Raw genomic sequence first — 12,776 nt, 5'->3', positions numbered from 1 at the left:
CATTTAAACAATTGTGGTTAATCGAAACCGACCGAATTTCAATTAAGTATTAAAAAAATATAAAAATACATTTATTTATATTTATATATATATAATTATATATTAATCAACTATACTAATTAGTTACCTACTTAGTTACACTCAGTCCCACTCAATTGGACCCTAATGTCCAAATTTGGACCTTAACCATTAGATTTAGTTGTAATATAATCCTATTCAATCCTACGGTCGAAGAATTAGACAATTAAAACATCATTTAACATATTTTATTATTTTTAATCCCAATAATCTTTAATTTATTCCTAACAATAAGGAACCTAACAAGGTCTTCCTCAATCTTGTTGATCTTTCTTCTTGGACTTTGCCGGAAAAAGAACAGATGAACTGTATTCTTGGATTTCACTATCTAATTAAACAGAGTAATTAAGACCTGAAATTTTATATCCCTCAAGTTCTTGCTCTTACCTTTTCTATCTCTGTTGAAAAAAAACCAACTGCAATAATGATGAAATAAATATGAAAGGGAATTGCTTGTTTCCATTTCTTGACTAAGTGCCTATTTGTTTCCATTTCTTGGAACTACTTTTTGCCTTTTAACTCTAAACATGAGACAAAAAGCATTTGGTAAAAATTCAAAGCAGCTGCTTTTTAGACAAAAAATCAACTAATATATGATGTCTATTCGTAACAGCAAACAGGAGCAGCTTCTTATAATAGGTGCAAAAGCTATCTAACTTAACAAAATACACTTTCTTCTCAAAGGAACCCGCAGAATAAGTATTAGGTCGATAATTGGCAGCATTTGCAATCTCAATCTAGGAATCAATAGTTAATTCTCTGTTTTTCAACACATAAAACCACTAAAAACACTTTCCTTTATTCGTACTAAGAAGCGGATCTAACAACTGGATTTGATTCTTAACATGATCATAAGCACCATTTAAGCCATCAAAGAACTGCTTAACTCTATCAGCATTAATCAAGTCTCCAATTTTCTTTGTCAATTTAAAAGAACATACCACAGTGCTCGACAATCCCGAATAGAAGAAGGTAAAGAGATTCCAGATCATCTAACAGTTTCTTTAGTTTTGTGTAAGAAACTGTTTCATTCTGAGAGAGAATGTGTACTGCACACTTGATTTGGTAAGAAGCAATCAATTAAAATTACTTGATTTGAAAATGCAAATGAAATAACAATTCATCAATCAGTTGTTACCATCGTTTCTCCAGAATGTCGATTGGGTATACTGTGAAACCAGCGACTCCATAACCCTCTGAGGAATTGATTTGTTTGAGGTCAAGGTTTTCTTCACATCTAATTTCGTATCAGGATCCCGCCAAAACTTGATGATACGAAGACTTTCTTCTTCGGTTGATCTCTGGACAACAATTCTAGAAGCATATCCCCTTTTTCTCATCTCTACACATATCTGCAAAGGATGATTTTCTGTAAGAGTGACCATGTACAACCAGCCTCCATCAGACAAAAGTTTGTCTGCAACGGGTAATATCCTATCAATAACTCTACGACCATTCTCTCCTCCAGCCCAAGCAGAAGCAATTCCTTCACGCCCCACTTCATCTTCAGGTGTAGGCACATAAGGTGGATTCACAACCATAACATCAATTTTTCCTTCAAGTCGGTTTTCCAGTCCAGATGCAATATCAGTGACAATCAACTCTGCATGAACGCCATGTGCTTCTAGTGTCTCACTTGTCACATTTATCGCGTGGGGATTGAGATCTGTTGCAATATAACAGACCCCGGGAATCTGTTGGCTGAGGATAAGAGCTAAAGAAGTAATAACATAACCACTACCACAACCCACTTCCATACATAGTGTTGGATTATGCTCCAAAAGGTTATTTCGGTCAGCTAAAAGTGCATCAACTAGTGCGAATGAATCATCACATGGCTCATAAACCTCAGGGTGTGAACTAACCAACTGAATTTGTGCTATTCTCGGGGACATCTTGCATATATCTGATAGAAATAAACCAACAAATACATTCAGAGGAAAAGAGACCTAAAAAGAAACGTATTCCAAATTCGACAGTTTGCAGAGTAGCATAAGGCATCTGGTTGAAATGGCACCATTTTGTGAAGAAAGAGATTCCTTTTAGAAATGAATGACAAAGTTTATCAGAATTTGATGACAATTAACATACAAAGGAAGTCACAAAGCAAATGAAAAAAAAAAAAGCCTGATAACACGACGAAAATATAAGTCAAGTACATGTTAAGCTTTTAACTCAGTTTCACAGAGACAGGAAGAAAACAAACTAAGGGGTGAACAAAGAAAGCAACTAATGAGCAAAAGGTGGCTGTTGACCATGTAGTTCTTTCTGTATATTGCAAATTACAAAATACTTTAAGGTCTTCTAAACATAAATTGCGTTTGTTAGTTCAATAAATAGGGGACAAAATGTGCATTACATTAACATGTCTGGATGTGCACTTGATATTTTTCAGTAATACAAGGACCATGAAATTCTTCTATTTGATTACTCAAATATCATTTTTTTAATATTAATTGTCAGTATGTAACTAAGCCCACCCCCACCTCACTCCTAGGTATGGCCGGTATGGGTAAAGTTGTATTCAATTCGAAGATGTGAAATCACTGGAATTGAAAATTCAGGGACAAAATTAACCTCCAAAATTGAATACAAATAATCATGAATCATAGATTTTGGAGAATCAGTACTCGTTCAGTTCAATACAGACAATCAAAAATTCAAATAATTTTGGTTAAAAAAAATACATGTCGGAATATAAATGTTTTTTATGCATCCGTATTTTAATTGCAATGTCAAAGAAAAAGACATAAAACAAACAGAGAATTACTAAGGAACTGCTACTGTTCATGATCGTTTCATCACCATCACCATTGGACATCAATGTCTCAAGTAAAATAACATTATGAAGCACTTAAGAAATGGAAATGCACTCGGTCTCTCAAAGCCTCAACTGTAACAACTTTATAAATCATTTATCAAGGAACCATACTCCCACTAATAATACTGTACAACTAATTCCTTTCTAAAGATGAAAACTAATCGATTGAAGCAAGATCTAAATTAATTTCTTGAATGAAGGAAGATGAAAACACAACCTAACAATCAACTCAATAACTAACACGAAGAAGCTAGCCTAGTGAAGCTGTGAGGGGGGACTAGAGAGTCAAGACAGTGGAGAGGAGCACTCAGCACCAGAAATGGAGGCAAGCAATGGTTGCAGGTGAGTTGCGAGCAAGAAAAATGCAAGTGGTGTGTTGAGGCAGTGAGGGAGATGGAGAGGTATATTTTACATGCAGTAAACTTGAAATTGAACTTCTACAAAGAGAATTGAGCAACAATTATAACAGCAGCAGTACATTCCAGAAATTAAGTTCCACTGAAACACTTGAATGCTATTTTTCAGCTTTTTTTATGATTAAAATGTAAAATGGGGTATTTAGGTTCTAAACACTGAATTTTACTGTTTCATTAGTGTCACATCTTTAAATTTATGGAGATAAGTTAAATCATGTATGAATATAAGTGATTTAAGGTCTAGAATATGGAAATCACTATGAACATCCAGGTTCTTTATTAATAAATACAACCATTTTAACAATTTTAATGAATAATGAGCAGTGTTTAGGCTCTAAAAACTGCCATCTACCCCTTAATATTGTCATTAAATATAGCTAGGTTCTATCATTATTAATGGTTTTGGATACAAAAATAAATCAGTCACCAGAAAATATAGCTGAAAATTAGAATGAATGAAGAACTAAAACAGTGTCATTTCTGGAAATGTACTGCTGCTGCTATAATTGTATGCACAATTCTCTTTTTAGAAGTCCAATTTCAAGTTTACTGCACATAAAATATACCTCTCATGGAAAATTTCCTCCCTCACAGCCTCAACACCACCACTTGCATCTGTCTTGCTCGCAACTCACTTGCAACCATTGGTTGTCTCCATCTCTGGTGCTGAGTGCTCCTCTCCACATATAATCTTTCAAGGAATTATGTCTAGGGAACCTAATGTTGCGTTCAAGGCAGTCCATGTAATAAGATTAATTTGACTTCAAATTGGGATAGGAAGATAAGACACAAAAAATCCTATCAGGTATAAGACAATAAGAGGAAAACATTTATATGTATGAGAGTGCACATGACATGAAAAAATCCCCCCCATAATTCTAGTCAATTCTCTGTCAACCTAAAGTAACACAGTACAATTTATAACATTTACTTGCCAAGTCTGCACGCTCAGTTCCACTTGCAAAGCTGGAAAACTCCATATCTTCCTTACTAGAGTAAAAACCCAACATTTGTAATGCTTCCTGGAATAACAACATGCGGTTTACACAAGAAGAAATCATTACATAGATATTCCAAATATTGCCAACAGAGATATACGATTCATAAAAACAAACATTTTTAAAGAAAAAACAAACCTTTTTTAACACATCCACTGTTAGCTGGATTCTAAAGACTTGACCATATATCAATACACATCCTGCACCCAAAAAAGTAAACTACAAAGTCATACTGATTGTGATAGATAGTCACTGCTAGCCAAAAAGAACAAGACATCGTCTAGAACCTATATTTACATGTACAGTGGTGGGCACGGTTCAGTTAACCAGTCCATGACGTAATAAAATTAACCAAACCAAAACTATCGGTTTTTTAACCAATTAAACTGAAACCGGTCCAAACATATCGGTTAACCGTATAAGCGGTTCAACGTTAATTTTTTCCCAAACCTAAATTTATAAATAATATTAAAATACACATAATTTTAAATATCCAAACAAATTGGATTTATGTAACATAATTAAGGTTCACAACTCAAACACGAGTTAACTAAATAAACAATCCATCAAGTTCCTGTTCACATTTAAAACATAACTAAATTCAAATATTCAAACCATTAGCAATCCCAAAACATCAAATTCAAAGTACTTGTTACAAGCACTCCGAAATGAATCAAGCACATGAATGTCAATGCTAAAAGCAGACTCAGAATAAACCACCAGATTGCCAATACTAAGATCTACCAAAGAGAATAAACTCCAATGACAAAAATGCAATTTCAGACACAATATCCACTGATGAGCAAATAGACCAGTTAATCCAGGTCGTTGTGAAATATTCTGCGTAAGTGCTTGCAGAAACTGTGAGAGCATCTAAAATCACTAAAACAAAATAGATTCCTCATTCTAATACCTTCAATAGAAGATATCAAACAGCATACATTTAAATCATTCAGCCAAACAAGATAATAATGGTTAACTTTCAAGTGCCAATAAAATCTACATACAAATATCAGCTTAATAAACCAAAGATCAATGCAAAAAAAATATCGAGGATAAAAAGCATTGCATCATGGATCTCTAAATATCCAGCAATTATACCAAAAACTATCTCTGAAAATTCTTCAAAACATAATTATAACAAGAAAAAAAAAACATAACCTAAGCAGTAAGAACGACAGCTCCACCAGCCTCCTTGATCCTCTTCTCGGCGATCTTGGAAATAAGTTTGGCCTTGACTACGATCGGCTGGTTCTCAGTCAAAACACCTTTCCCCCAAACTGTGTAACGTCAAGCATGGGAGCATTATCCTTAGTGGCTTTCTCCTTAAAATTCTGGGGAATCAACGACGGCGGTGAGAGATCGAAACGACGACGGTGCGAGATTGGAACGACGGCGGCGCGAGACAGAGAGACGATGCTGCGAGATGGAACGTCAGTGGTGCGAAAAAGAACGACGGTGCGAGATGGGAAGGGATGAGGAGGAATGGCGGTGTGAGGAGATCGGAATGCTTGGGGGCTTGTTTTCGTTCTTCTGTTCTTTGGTTTTAGAATTTATTAGGTTTTATTAGCCTTGTTTGACACAGAGTTAACAAGGTGAATGGAATGGAAGGTTGGGGGCTTCTTTTCGTTCTTCTGTTCTTTGGTTTTAGAATTTTTTAGGTTTTATTAGCCTTGTTTGACACGGAGTTAACAAGGTGAATGGAATGGAAGGTTAAACATCTCATTAGTTTTGTTTTGAAACTCTAACAGAAATAATGTAAAGTTTGTTAAAAAAATATATATTTTTTCAGAATAAATTTAACTTTCTTTCCATTATATATTTGAACTCTCAAACGAAATTAAACTTTTAACCATCATTTACATTTTATAAATTCAAACAAAGTTAATTTTTAACTTTCATTTCTATTATTTCACTTTCCATTCTATTACCTTCTTTAACTCTCACCACATTAACGTCTAAACTCTCAAACAAAGACTCAGTCCTTTTTAGAAGGGAGGTAAACGGAAGTAATGGAAGGTTAAATATCACATTAACCTTGTTTGGGCATTGTTTTTGGGGAGTAAATAAAGATTAATTGAAGTTAAATGTTTACTTTTAACTTCTAAACTCCAAACTACAAATGGGGTTAATGGAAGTAATATAAAGTTCATTAAAAAAAATTATCTCTCCAGAGTAAATTTAACATTTTTTCCCTGTATATCTGACCTCCCAAACGATGTTAAACTTTTAACTCTCACTTGCACTCTATAAACTTCCAAACAATGCTAGTTTTTAACTTTCATTTCCATCACTTCTCTTTTCTTTCTATTACCTCCTTCAATTCTCATGCCATTAACCTCTAAACTCCCAAATAAAGGTTTAAAATTCTACACAAAACATAAAATGGATGGGTTTTGTTTTGAATAATAATAGTATAGTATAATATAATACTTACTTTGTATATATTTTGTATATAATAATATATGGAATATGTATATATTAACGGTCCAGTTAACCGTAAACCACGATTTTTTAACATTCCAACTCGAAACCGAAACCAGACTATTTTTTCAATCCTAAAGCAAAACCACTGGTTTGGTTAACTGTTTTTTCTGGTTTGGATTATCGATTTTCGATTCAGTTACTGGTTTGTCCGATTTTTTTGCTCATTCCTAATGTACAGACCATTAACCCTAATAATTTAAACACACGATGTACTCTCTTTAAATTTCTTGAATAAACAAAGAAGAAAGGGATAAAAAAAAAGCATAGAAGAAACAACAAAAGGGGATTCAGATTCCTTATTCATTCTTTTTCTCATAAACCAAATAGAAATTAACCAATCAAAGAAAAAATGGAGGATAAGAAAGAGAGATCCAAGGACGATGTGATTGGGACACATGTCTTGATGGTTATGCTTTTCGCATAAGACCTTATATTGGTCCATGTGTCTAGCTTCTCCTGGCTTCTCGTTTATTGTGATATCAGATGTCCCTCCTGTTTAGAGTTCTTTATCTGAAGCTCTTTAGGGCTTTGTCTTGAATTATCCATATGCTTAATGACCCAATTTTTAATTTTTAAAGGCTCATTTCCTGCCATTTGTAATCGCGCTCTCTTCCCTATAAGCTTTCAATCTCATGTCTTTTCGGTAGGTGTAATTATTACTTATCCACCAATTTTTGAGAATACATAAAGGATATGTAATGATTATTAACCTGCCACCCTTTAGGATCCTATCTATTTGTGCATATAAGCCCTTGAAGTAAAGATTTATGCCTTCACTTTTTCTTGAATCATTTTATGCTCTTTGACCTCTGTAAGCTCTTTTGCTTTCTTTATCTTCTCTATTTTGTTGCAATTTTGTTAGTTTGTAAGCGTTATGAATAATTTTATTCCTCTTTTCTTACCGAATTTCTCCTTCTTACCATGGCACCTAAACCCTCCAAATCTTAAAAAGCTACTTCCTTCAAAGCTTCTCAAAATCTTGTTGAGGAAGCCCTTGAAAAAATTAAGCAGGTGAACTTAAACGTTTATTCCCAGCATTCCACCCTGACTATGAATGATTTGGTGAAGATTATAGCTATTTATCCATGGTTGGAACAAATGGATGTTAGTTTGTCCGTCGAAATTTAAAGAGCCTTTGACCCTCCTCAGGATACTTTGGGAATGTTCACGTGATACCTTCAATAGGATATGCATTTTCCATTACCTTGAGGGGTTGTAGCTACTTTGAATGATTTTAATTTATGTCCCTATCAAATATCTCCAAACGACTGGTTGGAGTTTCTTCCTTCTCCAAGGTGCATTTGGATATTGGTGTTAACATGACGACCACTATTTTGGGCTTGATGGAATCCCAACAAGAAAGTGGATGATGACATGATTTATTGGCCTATTGATAACATCCATATATTATTCATTGGGCATAACCATAAATATCCATAAAAGGAAAGATCAATTGGTAAAGAAATGCTTCGCCACTAGAGAAGATCCATGGAGTCAAGGCTAAGGCGTATGCCAGAAGCCATATGCCTTGAAATCCTTGCCACGTGGATACATCTCGTAAATGAAGGAAATTAGACAAGCATAGGCGCAACGGAAATATAATATTTTATCTATCTATGTCAATTTCTTTTCCCAAGATCTGTTAATCGTTATTTCATATAAAGAGGGATCAGACATATGTGTTGGAGTTTAGTGTCCTAAAGACAATTGTTTTACGATATAAATATTAATGAATAAATTATTTATTTAGCCATTTGTTTAATCAAATATATAGCATAAATGTAACTATATATAAAAGGCTTTAATCTTTCATAAAGAAAGTAATCCTAAGTTTATTTAAGTGGTTATAAAGTGTTCATACAAGCATGAAGTGAGACTGTACTTTATAATAGATCAATAAACTTAAAATCAACCCAAGTCAAGTAATATGTTATAGGGGTTGGCATATTACTGTTGAGACTTGCATGTAACAGTGTTTTCTATCGAGACAGAGAGTTGATCTCACAAGCTTTAGATATGGAGATATCTAGACAGTTACATGGATCCGGTGAAGGAGTTCATTAGGATTGGGACCCGACTTGAGATAACAGTATGGATTGATTTATCTAAAGTGTCAACTGTTCATCTCATTAGTATTAGTAGGTATAACTATCCTCAGACTCAAACATTCATTAATTAATGATTCTAGATTATGGAGTGTGATGCTTTGATTTTGTTCGGGCACGATCCACTACAGGTGAGTCCCTGGGGTGTGTGAGAGCAGGGTTGGGTATCACATAAAGTAATTGCATAATAGTTAATGTTAGATTGAGCATTCGTCACTCCTGATAAATGGGAGATATATCCATATGGCCGCTTGTGGTGAATTGACTGAAATCCTTGCAAGGTGATACAGTTAAGAGTTGAAATAGAAATTTCACTTAACTTATCTTTCAGAGTAAATTCAACATGTACAAGTAAAACAGACTCTTCGTTATATGTAATCTTGACACGTTCCATGGTTATAAGGAATTGACCAAAAGGATATAGTTGATGAAGGATCGTATTATACTGCACTTAATGCGGAAAGGTTAACGTCAGTTTTCAACCTGACTTCTTATTTGCACTGGGGGAATATCATAGGTTCTGCCAGTAACAGCTCGCGACGATATTCCATTATATACATGTTGAAATTAATCAGGATGAATTAAACTTCAAAGGCTATATACGGCTAGTAGTAATAAGGACCTAATGGGTCGCACATGGGACTTGGAACTATAGGACGAAAGTGTAAATTAGTGGGACTATATGTATGGGGCGAAATTTAGTGTTGAATTAGGGATAATTAATTTGATTAATAATTATAATTAGATTATAGTTGTGAATTAAATTAAAGGATTATCTGATAATATTAATTAGAGTTTTTAATGTGATTATAACTCTAATTAATTATCCCTAACATAAATTAAATAACTAATTAGATTAGTATTATTGTCTAAATATAATTAATTATTATTTAGATAATAATAAGTATTTATTTAATTATCTAATTAGAAATTCTATTCCGAATAGGATTCTGATTAATTAATTAACTAATACAACTAGGGTTAAGGTTTGAGAAGTCTATAAATACACCCCTTCCCTTGCAGAATTCGGCCAACACAAACAGGAGGCTAGAGGAACCGTTCCGAAATCATCTCGGCTTCATTACTATCTTTCTTACTCTCTCTTTGATCTTGTGTCGATTCCTTTAGAGGCAGTCACTACGATTGCTATTATTAAGGTTGATTACTAACAGTTCTTCTTTTCTGTGTTAATCAATTGTTCGTGGCTCGCGGATTAAATCTAAGAGTTGTGGGTACTTTGTTTGCAATTGTAGATAGTTCGCCAGACAAGGTATTTCAATCTATCCCTTTTTGTATGAAATAACAATTAACAGATCTTGGAAAAGGGAAATAGATAAAATAGATAAAATTTTATTATTCCGCTGTGTCTAGGCTTGTCTATTTTCCTACAATATGTACCTTGTCTGACGAACTATCTACCGTTGCAAACGAAGTTCCCTCGTGGATGTCACGTCGATCACGAACACAAACAAGAAAGCAAAACGGAAAGTTAGTAATCAACCAAATAGCAATCAAGTGTAGATTGCCTCTAACGGTATCCACACGAAAATAAGAAACGGATGGAACGGAGTAAATAATGTATTTGAGTGAGAGATGAAAAGAAATCCTATTTAGTGTTGGCCGAATTTTTCAAGGTAGGGGGGCTATTTATAGTCTCCAATTAATTGAATCCTAATTCAATTAGGTTTAGTTAATTAGAATCCTAGTTTTCTTAGGTTTTCTAATTGGATAATGATATGTATTTATCAAATATTATTTATATCAAATACAATATATTAAATAAATACTATCCTGGCTTCTAGGGATGCGGTGGCCGATCGGGGGCTGGAAGGTGTTGGTGCCGCGGCCGCGGCCCTGGACTCGTTTTTCGCGGAGGGACGCGCGCATGATTCTGGAGTTAGAGGGCCGCTTCCGGTGCTTGGGCCACAGGGAGTACCGGCCGTCTCTCCCCAGCAGGATGAGCATGTCGTGCGACTTTCGTTGGCCGCGCAGGCCGTGCTGGCCGCGCAAGCCGCACAGACTGCGCAAGCCGCTCAAGCGGGAGTTTCCATGGATTTGGGAGGCCCCTCCTGGAGGGATAAGTTGCTAGGGGTGTCAGAGGAGGATCCCATGATGGAGGTGGATGCTTTTGAGAATGATTCCGGGGATTTTCTCTCTGATTCCGATTCTGAGGATGGAGAGCCTGATAACCCGCTGTGTCCTAAGATCCGGCTGTCCTCAGATGACAAGCGGGTCATGAGATCGAAGTGGAAATTGGCGTTAATCGTCACTGTGTTGGGGAAAAGGATCAGTTTTAATTATTTTGCCCAGAGGACCAGGCTCAATGGGCAAAGAAAGGGAAGGTTACTATCACAAACCTTGAGAATGACTATTATGTCATTAAATTCACAAGGGCTGAGGATTTCAATGCTGTTGTGAATGGTGGTCCGTATATTATCTCCAATCATGTGTTGGCTCTGAGACATTGGGTCCCAAATTTTGATCCCCATGATTGCTCTGTTAACAGGATCCTTACTTGGGTTAGGTTCCCGGGCCTACCTCTTGAATACTACAGTGATAGGTTCCTGAACAAGATTGGTAGCCTTGTTGGGAAAGTCCACCATGTTGATAAGACTACCATTGGGGCAGTGAGAGGCAAGTTTGCCAGGGTCTGTATCGATATTGATCTCGCTAAGCCTCTTCTTTCTCAGTTCTGTACTCAAAACAAGGTCTATCATATTGAATATGAAGGTATACACAACATCTGCTATGAATGTGGTATGTTTGGTCATACCCTTGAGGGTTGTCCTAAGAGGAAGAAGGACGTGGAGGAGTTGGTGCAACCTATCATAGGCGAAGCTGAGAAGAGTCAAGGGGAAGTAAGGAGCTTTGGCCCATGGATGCTTGCCAAGAGGCCAGTGAGAAGGAAGCCACGGGCTAATGTTAATGCTAATCATTCACCAGATATCAGTACGAAGATGACTACTCTCCAGATTGCTCCTGAGATCAAGGTCAGACCCCCGGATATTAAGAAAGGGATTGAGACTGGAGTGGACTCAGCTTCGGGTTCCAGGTCAAGGTTCGGTGTTTTGTCTATGGAGGAAGATCAGGACTCGGATCCTTCTGATAAGCAGATTGATTTAAGCATGCTTGGTCTGGAGTCGGTAGAGCATGCCTCTAGTCTGGGTAATTCTATTAATCCTCTCTTTGTCTCTAATGCTTCTGCTAAAGGCAAAGATATTCCCCAGTCTATCCTGTCAGCTGGGAAGGGTTTGAGTATGGAGGCGAGTACTCTACATCCTCCTGTTGATGCTCCTATTGGTAAGACTATAGGAGTGAGTAAGTTAAACATGAAGAATCCCAAAGGGAAACCTAAAAAGAACCTTCATGGTTTGAATTCTTTGGATAAAAGGGGTCCTTCTGGGACCGCCTCTAGGCTCTCCGGAGCCCCGAACAAATACCTGATCTAGGGTTTGGGCCTGCGTCTGTAGTCTCCCCCTCTGATGGACTTCTTCGTTTGGAATGTTAGAGGTGCGGCGAGCAAGGCTACCCGCATTCATGTCAATGATCTCATTAAACAGTTTAACCCTTCCTGCTTTGTCATTCTTGAGACCAAGGTTAGTGGAGCCAAAGCAGATGAGGTGGTTAGAAAGTTTAAGAATTGGAATTGCGTCAGGTCGGAGGCTACTGGCCGGGCAGGGGGGATTTGGCTCTTTTGGAAGCCAGGTCAAGTCAATATTGATATTGTTACTATGGACAGTCAATTCATCCATAGTAAGGTGTGTTACCCGGGTAATAAACCCTTCTTTATTACCTTCGTCTATGTTGATCCTGTTTCGACTAACCGAAGAAGGCTGTGGGAGATCCTTCATTCTTTTAGCTCTAACATGGT

At 36.3% G+C, this 12,776-nt stretch overlaps 1 protein-coding gene across 4 annotated transcripts; it reads right to left on the bottom strand.

The window, feature by feature from the left end:
* Positions 1 to 854: 854 nt before the first annotated feature.
* Positions 855 to 5,992, bottom strand: LOC136233871 (uncharacterized). Of its 4 annotated transcripts, none has more exons than XM_066023594.1 (5): positions 4,452 to 5,992; positions 4,247 to 4,337; positions 3,882 to 4,032; positions 1,217 to 1,984; positions 855 to 1,127 (listed from the first exon to the last, which is right to left on the bottom strand). In XM_066023594.1, exons 3-5 carry the CDS (start codon positions 3,886 to 3,888, stop codon positions 1,006 to 1,008), a joined length of 897 nt encoding a protein of 298 aa, XP_065879666.1. In that variant the 5' UTR covers positions 3,889 to 4,032; positions 4,247 to 4,337; positions 4,452 to 5,992; the 3' UTR covers positions 855 to 1,005. The 4 variants fall into 4 exon arrangements, with proteins under 4 accessions (XP_065879666.1, XP_065879665.1, XP_065879667.1 ...); XM_066023593.1 differs by lacking the exon at positions 3,882 to 4,032 and having other exon boundaries at positions 4,452 to 4,513; positions 5,475 to 5,991; XM_066023595.1 differs by lacking the exon at positions 3,882 to 4,032 and having other exon boundaries at positions 4,251 to 4,337; positions 4,452 to 5,991.
* Positions 5,993 to 12,776: the final 6,784 nt, after the last annotated feature.

This window comes from Euphorbia lathyris, chromosome 6, assembly GCF_963576675.1.
Source record: "Euphorbia lathyris chromosome 6, ddEupLath1.1, whole genome shotgun sequence".
NCBI lineage: Eukaryota > Viridiplantae > Streptophyta > Magnoliopsida > Malpighiales > Euphorbiaceae > Euphorbia > Euphorbia lathyris.
This window is presented reverse-complemented; position numbering and strand designations above follow the sequence as displayed.